Below are 19912 nucleotides of genomic sequence, written 5' to 3' on the forward strand. Positions count from 1 at the left end.
GAGAAAACAACACCTGCGTTGTCCTGCAGGGTCTCCGCTAGCATGCAGAGTTCCTCCCGGCTGAATCGCTCCTGGCGCTGGCGGTCACATGCCTTTTTCACGGATTTTGGCATTTTCGGGAACTTGGATGGGTGGGTGTTTGGTTGGGACAGGTGTCAGGGTTGGGTCTGGTGTTGTTTGGTAGGATGGCGATGGATTGTGTTTTTAAAGATGGCCGACGGGCTGCTTCCCGTTCCGGCGCGATGACGCTATTTCCGGTTTGGCCTTTTACGGCCGCCGCTAATTACGGTGGCCGTAAATTACGGTGGCCGCTACTTACGCTGGCGGAAGGGCACCTTGCTCGCTTAGCGATGCCGGTAGGGGCCTTTTCCGCCATGGCGTTAATTGCATTACCGCCATGGCGTAATGCTCGTGCGCGATGGGTCGTGATGTGGCGCTCTTTACGCCATCGTCCCACGGCGTAAACGCTCATTACGCCATGGCGGTAATGACGGGCGATTACCGCCAGGGTCGTAATGAGGCCCAATGTCAGGATCAAGGGGTTTTTTAGACACGGTTGAGAGTACAAACTCGCTTTGTTCGCGGACGACATGCTAGCCTATGTCACACACCCCTCGCAATTGATTCCAGCTCTCCTGCGCGTGATTGAGGAATACGGGTCGCACTCCGGGTCCCGGATAAATCGAAGCAAAACAGTAGTCCTCCCTCTCAAAGAAAGTGAGACACAGCCAGAGGTGAGCCCACAAGATTGGGGCTGTTAAGTCACACAGTCGAGCATACGCTACCTAGGGATCACGATAACAAAAAATCTGCGGGACCTATATCAGACTAATTATAAGCCGCTTTGGGCCATGATTCAGCGAGACTTTAGCAACTGGAGCAAGCTGAATCTTTCACAGGCGGGCAGGCTAATGGCAATAAAAATGAATATCCTGCCGCGGCTCCTTTTCCTGTTCGTATCCCTCCCCATTACGCTCCCGGACACATACTTAACCACAGCAAAAATACCCTTTTGGCATTTCTATGGGAAGGGAAGAAACCACAAATTGCTTACAACACACTAATCCTTCCAAAGGAGAAAGGGGACCTAGCTTACCCAGACCTTCACGTATACTACGCAGCCACACAGCTGCACATTCTCATACACCACATCTGGGACCTTCACGTATACTACGCAGCCACACAGCTGCGCATTCTCATACACCACATCCGGGAGTCAAAAAGTAAGCAGTGGGTTAACCTGGAAAATGGCCTCTTTGCCCCAGTTACCATGGGTGAATGGTTGTGGGCACCCCCTATGGTGATCCCACGCAGAGCACGGGACCACCCGGTTTTTAGCAACACTGTGGGCCATGTGGAATAGGAAAAACCCTAGCATGGTAGGAGTTATAACCTGGCCATCACCCCTCAGTTGCATTTGAGCCCCCCCAATTAGAGACTCCATTTCAGAACCTAACCGCTTTCAACCCCAATACGAGCAAGGCCTGGTCAGGGCTGGCCAAATGTGTCAATATGGAATCTTCCTGTCCAAGGAGGAACTTGAAACCGTGCAGCACGGCCTGAGCATCAAACCGCTACCATATTTACAGCTTAAAGAGGTCCTCACAGACCTGAAATGGAAAGGCCAGTTACAACTCCCCTTCGACGAGAACATTTTTAACACGCATTAAGGTACAAAGGGATGCATTACTAACATTTATAGGGCCCTCATGGATAGAGGTCACCTCCCACCCCCAAACACAAAAGCAAAGTGGGACAAGAAGTTGGGCTGGGATAATAACCAGTAGGACTGGGGTGCTATATACAGAGCATTTTGAAAGTCCTCCATTGCAGTGCAATACAAAATGCACAACTGCAGAATCCTTACACAGTGGCACTTGACTCCCCAACACCTAGGCCAAAATGTATGAGGGTATTACCCCCCCTGTTGTTGGAGGGGATGTGCGCAGGTGTGCACATACTGAAACCAGTCGTGGGGCTGCCCCCGCACACAGTTGTTCTGGAGGAAATCTTGGGGTGGATCCACCAGATCGAGGTCATTCACAGAGACATATCGCCCCATCTAGTCCTCTTTGGGGTTGTAAAAATAAAGGAAAGATACCTGCTTCTCCCACACATGCCTAGAAACTTGCTACTAGCAGCGCACATTTGCATTACGATAAAATGGAAAGCCAACTCTCTCCCCACTAAAACAGATTGGCTGCGCAAAGCGAAAGAGATTTACGAAATGGAGAGCCTGACGGCACTATTAATGAAATCGCACACCCACATTGATGCACAACGGCTTCCCTTCCTGCAATTTTTCAGAGAAGCACAAATTGACTCAAATTAGCGTGCACACCCCACTCAGTGCCACAAAACATGTCATAAGGCCAATCAGAGCTTTGCATCCCGGAATCACACCTACACGAGCCCAGAAACGGCCTGTTACTATCATTCTCCCAGCACATTCCTGTTACATCCTGTTCTCCACATGAACACTCAGAAGGCCTTTTGCTTGGACCACATCTTCCCGGCAGTTAACGCATGCTCTCATCCCTTGCACAACAACAAACAACTCAAGTAGCCGGGACCCAGTGTGGGAGGGGGGCAGTAACATGGGGGACACTCTTTCTCATTTCTCTTTCCTGTCTCCGACATTTTCTTACTCCCCTCCGTCTTTTTTCTTTTTTCTTCCTTATTGCCTTCCCAGAGGGGGTGGGAGGTGCTCTATCTGGAAAATGTCAAAACTCATCCTTGTTGATCTAGTGTTCAAGTTATTTCATTGCATTATGGTTCAATGCAATGCTCTTGTCATGTTCTTGCAGGTCACAATAAATAGATATTAAAAAAAAAAAAGAAAAAAAATACTTTGAGATTGCTAAATTTATAGATCACTAATCTGGGATCTCTTTGAACTGTTAGAGTGATATAAGAAGGTAGAATTTTGATCCCATTAATAAAAAAATCAGTTTTTTCAAAGTTATGACATGGTACAAATCTGGTAAATCCCGACCGAGCTCCTCATTCTTTTGTTCAACGGTTTTATTTAAACACAAATGTGAAGCATATACAGCCAATAAAGTTACAGTCAGCATATTCAGTAAATCACCATTGTACAACAATCTACTTACAACACCCATCTCCCTCCTCAAGCATCATATAATACAAACAGTGTCGACCCACAACGCAATACAGAACTAACAGGGGATTACCCACCAGCAGGGGTGACCTAAATGTCAGGGATGGAAATGTCTGATGATACTCAATGAACGGCATTCAAACATCCAAATATTCGGGTAGTTCATTGTTCACACAAGCAGTAACCTTTTCAGTGACCAGAATATCCCACACCTTAAGCCACTATTGTGCAGTACTGTCCCTCCCCCCGCCCATGGATTCTCCCAGCCCCTTGCAACTGTAATTCTGGCCGCCAGGTGCAGCTGGGTAACCAACTGTGCCTCACATCCCGACATAGGATAAACATCCTCCAAAAGGCATCCCAGCAATACGACCAAACGGTGAAATGGCAGAGCCACTAGAGCGATTTCTTTTATGAACAATAAAATGGAGCCACAGAATGTTCGATTCACGGGACAAGACCAACACATATGAAAGTAGCTACCCAACTAGCCACATCCCCACCGACAGTTCTGGTCCAAGGCTGGGTTCATTTTATGTAGCCTGAGGGGGGGCAAGTACCACCTATAACAAAATATATACATACATTCCCTGTTTGTAATGCATTTGGATGAACCGGAATTTCTAGCCCGGATGGTCTCCAAGGCCTAAACCATCTACAGCGTGTCCCACATCAGATTCCCAGCCCATAATATATGGAGGCCTAGCCTGTAACTTGTCAACCCCTAGGACCTTATACAGATATGAGATCATTCCCTTGCTAACCCCTTCAACCACACTGAGCTCCAGTCCCACAGGGTCTCTGATTCCCCTACCTTTACAGAGGTATTTGTGATCCAAAGTCGGATCAGAGTATACCTGAATCTCTTGCTCATTTCCAGGGAGAACCTGACTTTACAGGTATCTGCAGAAATAATAGAATCCAAAAATACCTGAGAAATTATTGAATTTATTGGGTCGAATGTGTTAGGTATTTTTGTAAATGTTTAATAATATATAGATGTGGGGTAAAGGTATAGGTGAAGGTAGGGGCAAGTGGGGGTGGGGTGCGGGTGGGTCTCCCCCCGCATTATCAAAAACAAATTTGACCCAAAATAATTTGGTCATTTCTCATTGGGTATTTTTTCCGGTCATTTCATGGTAATCCGCTTTACAATGCATGAAGGAGAGCCCCCCTGGAACAGCTGGGACAAGGATTGGAGACCTCCCTTGACCCAAGGTTGGAAACTAGGACTGGAAAACTAAGCCGAGAAGTCTGAGGTCCCAAAACCAGGGTCCAGAGGCCTAGTCCAAGTACCACTCCAACTTTCCTCCGTGCCCTCTGCCAGCAATATAAAAATGCCTGCGTTAATGTCAACAACCTAGTAATGCGAGGGAATTTAGTATGATCCAAAAATGAAAAGTTACTCACCGTAGTGACTAGTGTACTCCTAGTCCATAGTCCCCTTTCCTCCATACTGCATGACCGAGGGTCGGGAACGAAACCTTTTTCACCCAAAAAAGCCTTTCTGCTATAAATTTTGCTGCACGCAGAGGCGTGGCACCAGAAGCATGTGCTCCCTTGACTCCGCCCTCCGGCACCACACCTCAGCCCCCTTTTATGTGTTGGCTAGATTAAAACTGCCTATTACGTTCCTTTTTAAGAGGAGGACGGAGGCGGATATGGAGGGAAGGGGACAATGGGCTAGGAGTACGTTAGTCACTATGGTGAGTAACTTGTAATTACTCCTATGTCCGGTCCCCTTTCCTCCAAACTGCAACGCTAATTACCACTGTTTATAGCCTTAAGGAGGTGAGATGTTCATAACCTTAAGAGAACAGGTTCTTCAGAACTGCTTGCATGAAGGCCGCGTCTAGACAAAAATGCATGCAGAATGCTGAGGGAGTAGCCCAAGTCGCTGCCCTTCTGATGGCTGGCCGCAGCACATGCTTCTGCAAAGCAACAGCCGTGGCCTTGGTCCTGACCACATGAACGTGACAATTTTCTGGTAAATACTTGTGTTGCTCCTTGTAAGTTTCATGAATGGCCGCCACCATCTACCTAACTATCAAGGCCTTTGAAGCCTGACATCCTGGTTTCGAACCACCAAAGGTGAGAAATAATGCATCTGATTTACATAAACCTTTCTTAATGTCCAAATAGAACGTAAGGGTTCTTCTGACGTCCAAACAATGCGAGACCTTTTCTTCCTTCGACTTTTTTGGCAGGACTATTTCCTCGTTGAGATGAAACAAAGACACCACATTCGGCAGAAATGAAGGGTGAGTGCGCAGCACAACCTTGTCCCAATGGAACGTGGTGAAGGGTCCCGAGGCCACAAGCACCTGAATCTCGATGACCCTGCGCACCAATATAAGTCCTGCTAGAAGAGCCCTCTTAATGTTGACAAACCTGATGTCGGCCAATACCATGGGCTCAAGCGGTTTATGCAGCAGGGCACCCAGCACCACATTGAGGTCCAAGACCGGGTGCAGATGACTGACAGGGGGGGTACAACCTCGTCAATCCTGCAAAATGCCTCTTTGCCACTGGGTTGGAAGTGGAGAATGACACCTTGCCCGATTATCTGTAAGCTATTGCCGCCAGGTAGGTACAGCACGTGTCAACCTGTACTCCTGACTCTGCGAGATAAGCAGAGAAAGAAAGCACCTGCTTGAGTGTGCAAGGCAATGGGTCTATGTCCCTTTCCTTCGCCCAGCAGCAGAACATGGTTCTTTTGCTCTTGCATTGACTCCTGCTAGTCACGCTTTGCTTTCTGTATAATCCTAAGGTTGTCCTCAGACAGCTGCAGGGTCATGTTTTCATGAACCAGGCTGCTTGAGCTTATCTCTCTGGAGCCAGTGAACCACCCCATCCTCTGATGGGAGAGAAGTGGGGCTCCCTTGACTGAAAGTGGCACAAGGCCCCTGTGTTGAAAGCCTTATCAGCTCTGAAAACCATGGTCTGGCCAGCCACTATCAGAATTAACTGCAGCCCCTGAGCATCCCTGACCTTGCAGATAACCTTGTGCATCAGGAGGGTTCGGAGGGGGGGCATAAGCCCACATCCCATTCTATTGCAGGTGTAGTGCATCCCCCAGTGATCATCTGCCCCAGCTCATTCAGGAAGTGAACTGATGGCAGCACCTGTTCTGTTCTGTGGGGAATAGCTCTATCTCCGGCTGGCTCCACATCAGGAAAATCTACAGCAGGATCTGCGTGTCCAACTGCAACTGCAGTTCTCCACCCCCAGACTGCTGAGCCTGTACACCTCTAGATTGGACTCTCCCTGAAGGTGGATCGCAGACAGCAGTATGTTGTGCGATATGGCTCATTCCCATATCCTGATCAAAAGCCTGCACAGGGGAGGGGACCTGGTACCCCCTTGCTTGTTGATGTAGTACATTTAAGCGTAGCTGTCCATTTGAAAGCAAACTGAACTGTCCCTGACTACTGGTAGGAAGGCCCTGAGCACCAGCTGCATGGCTGTCAGCTCGAGCAAGTTGATGTGACACTCCCTGTCTTCCGCCGACCACAGACCATGCAACATGGTGGTCGCCCAGAGTGGCCCCTCCACCCCCTTAAGGGAGGAGTCTGTGGTGATAGTCCATGTTGGAACGGGCTGCCTGAACGGCATGCCAACTAAGATTGTTACCCTGCATCCACCACAGCAAACCCTGGTGGTGTTCCACCGGAATGGAGACTGATGGCACCTGTTTCCTGGTTCCAGGAGGCTGCTAAGTGTCGATGGATCTTCGTTGGTTTGAGCCTTGTATGCGGGACAGCCAACATGCATGCCGCCATAATGACTAACAGATGCTGGAACCACCAGGCCAAAATGTTCGATCTGCTGAGAAAATGTCCAGTAGCCGCCTTCATTGTCCCCTCTCTTCCATGGTGAAAATCTCCTGATCCTTGGTATCCCGCCTAGGCCAAGGAAGACCAAGGTCTGGATCGGCTGGAGCTGAGACTTGCTCTGGTTGATGGAGAACACCAGTTTGTAGAGGATGCCGATAAATCTGGCGGCCATAAGCTGAACCGCCCCAGGGGACCCAGACCGTACCAACCAGTCGTCCAGGTACAGGTAAACATGATGGCCCACCGACCTGAGCACCGCCACCACCGCGTTCATTAGCCTTTTGAATATCTGTGGTGCAGAGTTCAGGCCAAATGGAAGGACCTTGTACTGGAAATGGCAGCACGTCACACAGATCCACAAGTAGACCCGGTGGGGTTGCCAAATTGGCAAGTGAAGAAAAGCATCTTTGAGGTGCAGGGAGAATGTCCAGTCGCCCCTGCACAGAGATTCTGCAATCAGAGCTGGCGTAACATCTTGAACTTCTAGAGAGGTAGGGAAAGATTTAGGCAGGATAGATTGGGAACCACTCGCAGGCCTGCCTGGCTCTCCTTCAGTATTACAAAAATTTGCAAATAAAATCCTGAGCCTCTCGGGGCGGGGTGGAACGACTTCCTCCACCGCCCCACTTAGTACAAGTGTATGGATTTCCGCAAGGACAGTTGGATTCTCTATCTGAGGGAGGGGAGCTAAGACGGGGGGGCGGAAGAGCTGGAACCCATGGGAGACCACTTATAAGATCAATGTATCTGTGAAGTATGTCCGCCAGGGCTTAATGTGGAGAGCAAGCCTCATCCCACTGGAGCATTGGCGACCTTGATGCCACCTTCATTGCTTCTTTCCATCCGAGGCTGGTGCCTGGTAGGGGGACTGGAAGAAACCTTTGTGCAAGGTCCTTTGCTGTTTTCACCTGTGTAGGCTGGGGGACCTGTCCGGCTGTCGAGCTCTACGCTCCTGTAGGCCCCTGAAGCAACCAAACTTCCCCTGTCTGGCCGCGCCTGCCCCTGTCAGTAAGGTTTAGAGACCGGCTTTGCCAGGATGGCCAATGACATGGTGGTTTGAGATCTGATTGTCTTCTTGTTTTATTTGTCTGTGGAGGAATGTAACAAGTCCCCACCCTCAAAGGGGAGATTCAGAATGCGTTCCTGTACGTCTGGGTTGAACCTGGTAGCCTTAAGTCATCCCCCTCATATCTGCGACAATGCAAATGGCCCTGCCGGCCGTATCAATATCGGCCACAGAGGACTCCATGTTAGGTGCTACCAGCTTAGCCTCAGCTAGGCCCGCTTTGAAGGCAGCCTGCTTGTGCACTGGCAGAAAGTCTGCAATTTCCCCTCATAGCCTCTGATTCGCAGCGGCCAGCATAGCAGCTGCGTTTGCCTGCCGAAGGTGAAGCCCGGTGTTCGAATACATTTCCGTAGGCCTCCTTGCCCAGAAAAGTTGCCGTCGAGGCAGACGACGTGGATGCATGCGGCTTGGCATACATGGAAGCTGCCGCAATCACAGAGGAATGGGCTGAGGGTGAACCGATAGCAGTAGCGTGTCCCCCTCTACCTGCCTGTATTTGGCATCCAATCAGTTGTTGGTGGGCTAAATGAAGTGAGGCTTAGACCAGCCCTTTTTGGCTAGAGCCTCCACATCCTTCTGCAGAGGAATGCCTGATCTGGCCCCTTGGTCCATGGACAGGGGGACCGCACCTCCCCGATCCGCAGGGTCGCAGGGCTGGGTCGCCAGTTGGATCTCTGTGGCCCGCAGCGCCGGAGCTTGAGGAGACAGAGCTGTGATGATAGGCTGTGCGGGAGCCCTTGGCCCAGGAAGATCTGTGGATCCCTCGGCTGGTAGCTCTCAGAGCCTCAGTACCCTGACTGGTGGTAGGACCTGACTGATCCCTTCTGCTCAGCTTCTTCCAGGGGAAGGCATCACTCTTGCAGTGTGCTTATGAAAAGAGAATATTTACCTTGGCCTTCATTTTCCTGCGCACATACTCCTTCAAGTGTTCGGGCGGAGAACTGGAGAAGAGCTCTCCAGCCGGTTTTTAAGTGTCCATGGAGTAAGAGAGCCAAACAATTGCCGAATGATAAGTGCGTGGAATTAGGAGAGAAAAGGCCTCAACCACCAGTGCAGGTGAAGCAGGTCCGCTGCCGGTAATGCGGAAAAGAGGACTGAGGTGTGGCGCAGGAGGGAGGATTCAAGGAAGCGCATGCCCCTGGGGCCATGCCTCCATGCGCAGCTACATTTAAAAGGGAAAAGGCTTTTTTGGTGAAAAAAATGTCTGTTCCTGTCCCTAACAAGAGACGCCTATGCACTATGGAGGAAAGGGGACGGGACGTAGGAGTAAGGGCAAAGACGCCAATTTGCAGGGAGAGAACTCTTGTTCAAGACGGACCCATTTGCTAAAACCAGCGGGGTTCCTCCATGAGGGCACCCAGGTCACCTGAGCTGCAAGAGAGTACCTGAAAAGGTTTGGAGCCCCCAAGCTCCTTCTTCTGATATTGACTTGCATAACTCCCCTAGGAATCCTACGCCTCTTCCCCACCTACATGAAGTGTTGGACTTTACGATGTAGAGACAGAAAGGCTGGAGCAGAAGGATTGACAGAAATAAAGACATTTTAGCAAAAGAGTCATCTTTACTGTCGCAGTGCCCCTTTCAGAACCTCTTGCTTACCCCAACAATGCAAGCCATCTGCCATATCCTTGAACAGACCAGGAAAATTAACCCGACACACTCTTTGGGAGTATATCAGGACAAATAGCTTGTACCAAAGCTGCCATATTGCTAGGTATCCGGAACTCCCAGGGCAGCAGACTTCTGGTGCTTAACTGACAACACTGAAAAATCCTCAAACCTCTGCAGTTCTGAAACAACAGCCCTGAGAGAGGCCAATAGATCCATCAGTGTAAACAAAACATTATCCACACAGACAGATCTTGTGAAGGACCCCACGCCCCCAAACAGTCATTCCTGTATTTCTGGATTATCCCTTATTCTTTTGGAAAAAGGCTCCATGATGAGAGCGAATAACAGAGGGGACAGCGGACAACCCTGCCTGGTTGCACGAGTGATACAAATAGTTGATGTATACTTCCGATTGACCCTTGTCCTAGTAGAGGGTTCCTGATAATAAGCTAGAAACAGACGTTGAAATGTCAGGCCAAACGTAAAAGCCTTCAAGGTCTCCCTGAGATAGGGCCACAACACTATCAAATGCCTTAGTGGCAAGCCAGTGCCAATATCCGAAAGCCCAGATAGCTCCTCATTTTTAATTGCATTAGCTTCTTAGGTGAGATTATGGGCTGTTTATTATTCCATACAGACTTGTAATTAACTACTGCAGGTTCTTTAAAAATGTGAAGAAATTTGGAGGAAAAAGAAATGAAAGAAGTACTGTGATTTTAATATATCTAATATGGCCAACAAGCACTAAGTATAACCTACAAACTCTCTTCAAAATCATCTGAACGGTTTTGATTTTAGGGTTTAATGCATTCTTGAAAAATCTGACATGACAGTTAAGAGATTACCTCCCTCGGTTTTTCCACTATTTGTTTTATTTATCACATGAATATTTCCCCTTCTCCTGAAGAACTTCCATAATTATTCGTAAAGTTAACTTGTTATCAGTAGTACATACCAACAAATGATCAGCATATTGAGCAAGTATTAGATACCAGCCACTCAAATCGACAAGAAAAAAGATTTGGTGTTCTTAAAAGACCGGCGATAGGTATAGAATATATGGCCAAAAACAATGAGTTAAAGGGGCGACCCTCATGAGCAACATCACTAACTATGAACCTAGACGTAACTTGAGTATCTCTTATCAAAGAAGCCATAGGAGAGGTGTAAAGTATCTGGATGCAGACACCAACCTTACCACTTCCAAAAGAAAATAATGACAGCAGCTAATCAAAGAAGTGCTTGGTGGCGGCATCCAATGCAGCAATAAAGTCATAGATATGATCATGAATATTCTTGTCCATGCAATACTGTGCTGCTCTTCCTCAACCAGATTTGGAATTAAACAAGCAATTCTATTTGTTAATATATCTGAAAAAAATCTTACAGTTGTGGAGAATAAGGCAATAGGGGCCGAATGAGCCTCATCTATTTCTCCTTGTTATTTCTAAACCTACTTTGTGCTAGGCTATCAAGGCTACATAATTATCTTAAATCTGACAAAGTGGAAAAATAATGTATTTTCTTAAAACATGGTATAGCTTATTTGGACCTCCATGAGGCCCAGTAGTTTTACCTTGGTGACATTACCTTTTGGACATCAGATTTACTTATTTCACTCTCACAATCATTTGCTGCCACTTTGTCCAAAGACCTAAGTGGGATGGCAGATAGATATTCAGCTATGTCCCAAACAATTGTGATCAGTTGTCATTGTAGCTTCTATGTAAAAAGGAGAAAACTATTCCAAAACTATTTTTTCAACCGCTTGTTGATTTGTTTGTAGATTTTTGATTGACTTTAAACTATATCTTATTAATCAAATTAGAACAGTCTAGAGAATGGAGAAAACAGACTATTTTCCCATTCGTTTTTCAAATCGGTTATGTGACGAATCACGGGATTCAGTCACTTCTCCCCAGGGGGGAGCCTTTCCCTGTGAGGCTAAGGAGGTGAGCCCGCTATGCTATACCCTCCCTAGGTGTAGAGGCAAAGGGGACCTCACCGAGAGAGATGCTCCCTCCACCCCTCATGGACAAGGGCTGCCGGAACGAGGAGGAACTCTCTAACCATCCCACCTATAGCCCATCTTTATTAACACCTACCAGAAGAAAACATGAATAACAAGCTGACATTTGTTATTGTTATGCGAAACACTCAAGGGATTCAGTCACTTCTCTCCAGGCTGGGAGCCTTTCCTTGTGAGGCTAGCGAGGTGACCCCACTATGCAATACTTTCCCAAGGGATAGAGGCAAGCAGGACCTCACCAGGAAAGACTCCCCCAATGGGGACAAGGACTCCTGTTGTGATGAGGAACTCCCTTTCCAACCAATTCAGCAATTCACCAATAACAACCTTGCTGAGAGAAAAAAATACAACATTTATACATTTGCTACTGAGATACACCAGGAATAAACCAATACCTAGTTGGTACTGGGAAGAAGAAACCCACGCGTGTTATATTGAATCTGAAGGAGACACAGAAAAAGGAGTTCCACAAGATGCCGGGGAAACCCCCGAGCAGCATCATAAAAATGGGAGGAGCTAAAGAAGAAACAAGAACAACCCAGTGATTTTTGGCGGTGTAGCACTGGAGAACAGGGGAAACTGCTGCTTCCCAACATAGGGAACAGAAGCAGAGGAGAAGGGCATGAGATGCCTTGTCCGACTGATAGGCTACAGAGAGCCTGGGAAGAGGAGCTGAATCCCATGCGAGGAGGTAGCAGTCGCGAAACAGGGGAGAAAGAGAAAACCCCAGCCAACGCTGATACCGCACATCGTGAAGCATGCTGTAACGTGATGAAGAAAGAAGAGCTGATAAACGAGGGCACGCAAGGAAGAAGCAGTGGCAAAGCTAGGAGAGAGGGAGAACTCCAGCCAATGCAGAAACCGCAGACCGTGAGGCATGCTGGAGTGTGCTAAAGAAGGAAGAGGCAACAAGAGTGAATACTGTCCTGACAATGGTGAAACCAGCAAAGGGGGAAGGAGCCGACCCAGTCACACAGCCCTGTTACAACTAAGGGGAGACCCAGGGACAGTGGCACTTCAAAATTAAACGGCCTCTAGAGAGAGTGCGTAATCATAAAAATCTTGCAAAGTTCAGGTATCGTCCTAATTTAGGTCACAATAGCCAGACATTTTAAAAGAGGTATCTTTGCTTACCAAGTGGAACAGAACACATCTCCGAAATTGGTCTATAGTAGCATTAGACACTCAAATCTGGTAATGTTTTCGCAAGAGAGAAACTTTAGTCGTAGAGCTGGATGCATAAACAGGTCTCTTCTGTTCATCTAAAGAAGTTTAATCTTTTCCTTTTGAAGATGAGTTTGAGGAAAAAGAGAAACTTCTGAGCCAGGCTCTTCAAGAAGAGATGATACACCTCTTACACCATGAGCGCTTTGAAACACTTGCCTGTGTATAGGCGCTATATATAAATAAACAATACCATCTGAAATTTAAGCTTTTGAAAACCTGAGCTAACATATTTGAGATTATGATGCCTTTTAAATGTAGAGCTTATTTATGCTACATATCTTGGCCCTCTTATTAGATCCTTTAGCATTCTCTACTATAAGCAGTATGTGATTCCCTCGTTGTACAAGCAACAGAAAAGAAATCTTAAAAGGTTAATAGTTTACAATGACGTTAGAGGAATCTGATATAAACTGGAGAAGAACTGTGTTACGTACAGTGAATCCATGTGCACTTTTGTGTCAAGTGGTGAACTGGACATCAGCAGATTTTAGCAGTTGGTGCCAGGCTGAAGGGTGGGGAGTGCTTTTGCGTCAAGATGTGAACTGGACATCGGCAGAATGTAGCTGTTGGTGCCAGGCTGAAGGGTGGGGAGGGCTTTCTGCATTAGAATTATCTCCCTGACCTAACTGTTGGATAGTCGCTATTGCATCAGATGTTTGAAGATCTTCACTTTTAGAATCCGAAAGTAGTTTCCTTAACGACTTAAACACTTTTTAAAGTCACAACTATTTTGATAAAATATATGTAGTAAAATCCACAGTGATCCTGTTTGGGGGTAGAAGTAGGAATGGCAAGTGCTACATAATCATTTCCAAAAAATGTCATAATGGGCTTTGATGCCCGAACTAGGACAGTTGGGGTTTTAAAATTTCACCACGCTTACACTTACACCTACACCCACATTGTACGGTTTTAGTCATTGTTCAAACATTTTTGCTTTGTGATTAACCTCTCCGAACGTTCTAGACAGGAGCTTTTGGGCATTATAATACTTAAATGTTTCAAGTTGTCATAGCTTTGCCATTGTCAAATTTGAGCACTACTGAAAAGTAGAGCTGTTACTAAACTGGAGAGATCCTGTATTTAAAATAACACAAGAAAACAGTGTCTCAACAGAAAGTCAATTAATTTTCAATGTTATGATTTTTAAATCTATAATCATAATTTCCAAAACACATTCTCAAGGAAGAAAAAGAGCAAATATAAACAAGTACTATTATACAATCACATAAATGTAATTATTTGTAGAAAAGGTATATACAACGTAACATTCAATAAAATCTTTACTGTGAGGTGTAATATTTTCAACATAAGCCATTTTTATTTAAATAAAAAGGGCTTGGGATAAGGCCTATTTGTCCCTATCCTAACAAGTGTCCCTGCCTATGAAACTAAAACTAAAGCAAGCTAACCTTGTGTCCAAAAGAAATTTGACCCTCACACTAATATACACAATCAAAAGGTGTAAGGTAAGTCTGTTTCCAACAAAAATGCACACACATCCAAAAGTGTAAATCCAACAAAACACTCCTTGTGTTCAGGGGTTGATTCCCTTCTCCTGAACTATTTCAGGAAATCTGTTGGGGTTTGCTCCAACAATGTTCTATTAAAGTCAATGAAAATGTCTCTTTCACAAATTACCTTCCTTAGATTGATAACACAAATGCTTTTCAATAGGACACATTTCTCAGGATGGCAAAGGAAATGTCTTCAACTTCAACAACCGTTTCAAAGGAAAAAGGAATTATTTCACACAACTTTTCAAAATTATGACTTCCTGGTATACTCTCCTGCCAGGTACTTCTCAACTGTATCTCTAGATATCCTGGTGTACTCCCCTGCCAGGTATCATTTCAATTCAATGTTCTCCTCCTTATGAATTCCTGGCGTACTCCCCTGCCAGGAATTGACCTTTCTGGTTCAAACAGACTCCATAGTGCACTCTCCTGCCAGGTGTCTCTTCCACAAATGGTTCACTGCTTGTTACCAGATCCAGACTCCAGGTATCACTTGTTCCAATCCCCACCCTTATTAGTATCCCACATATGGGGGTTTGCTCAAGTTCTGTCAACTTTCTTCTTAATGTCTTTTGGCTCATGGCAATACTTATTCCAGGTTCCCCCAAACTGACATCTCATGTAAGGAGAATAGTAAAATATTTGCCCTTTTATTTATTCTTGGCTGATGGCAAAGTGGGTTCCAGATTTCCTCAAATCGACATCTCATGTAAGGAGAATTGTACCCTTTTTGCCCTTGTGCTTCAATTCTATGTGGTCGGTATTCAAAATGCATTCACAAGTATTTGTTAACTTGATAGCATGTCCTGGAGGCCCCCAACTCCTCTGAGCAAACTCACTGGTTTCCCCTGCAGCTGCATCAAAGAGTTTTTGTTGGACAGGCTTTCCAAGCTGAGCAGAGTGTATCTTAGTGCCCGTGTCAGCGTTTCCTTCTTTCGCTGATGGAACCAGTGCCACGCCACGCGACCGCATCTCCTGTGGGCCCATGCTGAGTGACTTCTCATTTCTAGAGGTCTCTTCAGGGCTCCCGCTATAACTAACGAACACTGGAGTTCCTCTTCTCCGTTCTTTGACACCTCCAGTCAGTTGCCGGTAAGAGTACTCTTCTTCCTGCACAGCTTACCTCCATGTCTGCGACTCTGCCTCTGTATCTGCTTCCTGCTGCACACTCTCTGCAGCTCTTCTCTCCATCGTTTCTGCTTTGCAGTTGATTTCCAGGTTTAAATGTCCTGCGCAGCTGATTAGGATTTTGACAACTAGACTGCACATTGTACTTAATATCACTTTCATCCCATATTAACTCCTCTTCGTCTCAGTACTTGAGGCTTTATAAGCAATTTTAGACAGTTGGAAACTACATTTTTGGACACTTTTGTAACCATTATAATTATTAGATATTACAAGTGTTTTGGAGATGTTATGTCTTTCTGAAGAGGACAGAGTTCTGTTTGGAAAGTTTAACAAAAGAGTTTTTCAAGGTTTTACCATTAAGGGTTTCTGTTATGTTCTGCCCGCACTTACCTGCAGGTCCTGGGGAGCTGGAGGGGGTGCGCTTGCCGTCGCTGCATGCCCTCCTGGCAGCCATAACCGCAATGGTAAGGATGGACCCATACCTATATACCGTTCATCGGCAGCATTTAAGGGGCACCAGAGGCGCTTCTGGGGTCCACGAGGCTACTTGCCTACATCATGGTGCCACCTCGCGACAAAGGCTCCCATGATTGGTCACGGCGGTGTTTGGTTGCCAGTGTAACGGCAAGCGCTGGAACTGCTTGCAATCCGCATAAAGGGCCAGCAGCACCTCATTCTTTGTGTCTTATCGCTCCTTGTAGCCTCGGTTGACGGTCCCTCATTCCTGGCCTTCTTGTTCCTTTTGTGGTGTCCTTGACCTTCCTTGTTTCCCTTCTCTCTTGGTTTGCGCATCCTTTTGCTCCTATTGTAGTTGCCTTCATGGCTTAATACCACCAGCCTCTATGGGTTGCTCCCTATGAGTATTGATTGCTGCAGTTCTACAGCCTCCCGGTTCAGTGGACACCACTGCCCTTGCATCACATTAATACTGGGAGGAGAGCCTGTGAAGTAGGGGAGCTGGTCCGCAACCTGGCCAAAGTACCCATTTGCTTTGGTCACACTACCACAAGGACACCCTGGACGCCCTGTGAGCTGGTACCCCTAAGAAGACAGATCGGACAAAGCGTGACAGCCACCAGACCACCAGTAAGTCACACCCCAGAGATCAGGCACTTAACAGTTTCTGAATAATGGCAACATGCCATTAGACACTCTGGAATGAGGGTTTCTTCTTCACCATAAAGGAAAGAATACTGTGTCTCTCCAATCAGTCAGTGATGACGCCACAGGATTCATCACAATACATAACCATCATTCATCATACAAATACATTGAACAAAATGCTTCTAATTCAACCACAACATGTAAACATTGTTCATGTGCAAAAAAAGGTATAGTGTACATCACAGTATTCAACCATATTCTACTACGAATGGTTTGATGTTAGACCGTGAACAGACATGAATGGTCTATTTGATCATTGACACATTGATTGTTGATGTGATGTACACTATACCTTTTTTGCATGTGAACAATGTTTACATTTTGAGGGTGAATTAGATGCACTTTATTCAATGTATTTCTATGATGAATGATGGCTATGTATAGATTTTACTAAATGTAAACGTTTTGTATACCTTTTCTAAAAATAATGAAATTGATGCAATTATATAGCAGTACTTGCTTCTGTTTGCTCTTTGTTCTTCCTTCAAAATTTATTTTTGAAATTTGAAATTATGATTGTATATTTAACAATCGTTACAATGTATATTATGTTGATGGCCCAAGGGGTGTATGAGTTACGGGGTATAACCATTAGATAATTTTTGGAGAGACCCTGTATTAGTACCTGTTACGCAGGGTATAACCAAACAGATCACACTGATCAAGGCTGAACCTGACAATAATGACCCACATTCTAAGTAAGATGAAGGCTGCTCTCTAGTGTACTCCAGCACACCCTGACTTGCTCCTCTCCATGAACCCCTCACCACCGCCTCAATCCACCTGCTGCCTTTCCCCCACTTAACTTTTCCTTTCCTGATTAGTCAGCATCCCCATTCTCTTATGGCTGCCATGGAAAGAGAAAGATTCATATTTGAGCATCCTTGTCTTATTATCATAGTGGCTGCCTTTGTCAGAGTCCATGAAGGGAGGCTCACGAGAGAGAAACTGTTCATGAAAGTAAACCTTTTTTCAGTCACTGTTAATACTCCAGCCGTGGCAGGATGATCTGGATTGTAACGATGCACTAACAAAAGGGCATACGGTCAGCCATTAACATCTAATTATAAGATTGTATGATGGAAGCTATGGATACTTAAAACAGCATTGCTGCATTTTAACTGTCTTCACAGGAGAAACATTGAGCTTGTATGGGGGTGTAAGCATTTGCGTGCATCACCGAATAATACTTTCAAACAGTTTGTTCGGTGTACCCTGCTGCTTTCAGATATATATATATATATTTGTAATCACTTTTACCTTTTCAGCCATTAATTGTTCTTTAGAATATTTCCCTTTCTTCAAAACTTGATCTGTGTCTTTTTCCTCATCAGAGCAGAGCATGTCATCAGATTCTTGACTGGAATTAATTGGAATTTCCATATCTTGATACATTGTGTCACAAGGTTCCTTTAAAGAATCAACTTGACTTTTTTCTTTATGAATAACTTCTGCTTTAACCTATAACAAATGTGGCAAAATCGGTGAGTTAATTCATTTCATTCAAACTAAATGTTACAAACTAAAGTAAGACTTCAAGTAGACCTATTATCGCTGTGATTAATGGTTGGTCATAACGGTGACAGTCATATAGGCTGATTCCCTTTAATGGAACTTGATGCTAGGTTCTTTTCAAAAGGTCTTAGTTGTTTGAGAAGGTTTGTGTCATCACTAGTCAGCTCTGATCAATCTGGCTTTATGCCCAGTAGACCGTCCTTTGAAAATGTGAGGAATTCATTCATACAATAAAGAGGTTGACATGGTTTAAAAGAGACTCAGTGGCTATTCTGTCCTTGGATGCTAGAAATGTCCTTAAAAGAATTGACTGGACCTCCTGACAATACCTTTGGTGAAGATGAGCTTTGGGAGTAATTTCTGTGACTATTCACTCTTTCCCAGGTAACTGAACCCCAATTTCAAATGTTCTATGAATAGTCTTGTCTCTGGGATTTTTCAAATCGAGAGCCTCACACGGTAGGGTTGTCCACAATACATTAAATTCTTACCTTAAATAATGAAACCTATATATATATATTCACTGACAAAACTTGTTAAAGGGACGTTATGGTTATGGTGGACTAAAAAACTGAAATTCAAAGAAAAAACTTTGTTAAAGGGACATTATGGTGTCAAGAAAAATCGAAAAACCCCAGAAATTTGCCAATTATGGTAAGCTAAACAACCATAACTCACGCCACCACCGTACATTGCTAAGACGTCGTTGATGACATCACTGATAACATCACATGTGAAATACATTTTGATGAAAAGTCCCTACAAGGAGTTGTGTTTATATTGTTGGTAACAAGATGTCAGGGGTGATCGGGAGACCTATCATGAACTACTTAATCTAGTAAAGAATGTACTCATCTTATATCATTGTATTGGAGTGTTGTCGTTAATACAGAAACCTAATCATATATAAACATAGGCAATGACTGCAGCATGCACCATAGAAGTCCACTATTTATAATCTTGAAATTGTGGATAGTACAATAATGAATGCTACTGTATCAGAGTTTTGAGTAATGTTAACCATGTAATAACTATCTAACAATTCAAGACGTACAGCATTTGTGCTGGTACAAACAATACATATGAAGAACCATAATGCATACAAATCAGAGGCACATACAGGGAAACTAAAGTAAGGAAGAAAAACTAAATCATCAGAAAATGTTAATGGGCCTCATTACGACCCTGGCGGAAATCCAAAAACGATGGCGGAAATGCAATACCGCCATCGAATAGCGCTCGGTGCGACTATGACCCGTCACCGCAAAGTACGAAGCCAATAGCGACACCGTAGTGAACGCCAACGCTAACTGCACCAAGCACGCGCGCGCGCGCCATGCCAAACCGTAAATACCACCATGGCGCAAGGGTACGCGAATTCCGACCCTAGCGGACATGTACCTAACGCCATCAAGCACGGCGGAAAGCACCATACCGCCATGGTGAGAAGTACGGCATCGCGAATCAACCGTAAACGGCCCCACTGAGTGCCTGTACACCGCTCCCTGCCCACAAAGTACAACTCCCCGTAGGTGCAATGAAGTCACAATGCAACCATTGAAATGTACAAGTCACCCATGCATGGCAACGAACAAAAGAAACACAAGAGGGGCCAATGGGAGCTGCAGGGCACAGATGGCACGAATACAGAAGCCATCCCAATGGACATGACCACAGTCCCCCACCAAGAAACGC

General features: G+C 45.5%; 1 protein-coding gene across 3 annotated transcripts in view; it reads right to left on the bottom strand.

The window, feature by feature from the left end:
* Positions 1 to 19912, bottom strand: part of DCDC2C (doublecortin domain containing 2C) — a 1747636-nt gene that overhangs the window by 108176 nt on the left and 1619548 nt on the right. For all 3 annotated transcript variants that reach the window (XR_011260401.1, XM_069606023.1, XM_069606022.1), the window contains exon 10: positions 17963 to 18163. Coding sequence is in view for 2 of the 3 variants with exons in the window: in XM_069606023.1 (XP_069462124.1) it covers positions 17963 to 18163 (201 nt within the window). In the remaining variant the exon portion in view is untranslated. The remainder of the gene's footprint in view (positions 1 to 17962; positions 18164 to 19912) is intronic.

This window comes from Ambystoma mexicanum, chromosome 4p, assembly GCF_040938575.1.
Source record: "Ambystoma mexicanum isolate Mex_15411 chromosome 4p, UKY_AmexF1_1, whole genome shotgun sequence".
Classification (NCBI taxonomy): Eukaryota; Metazoa; Chordata; class Amphibia; order Caudata; family Ambystomatidae; genus Ambystoma; species Ambystoma mexicanum.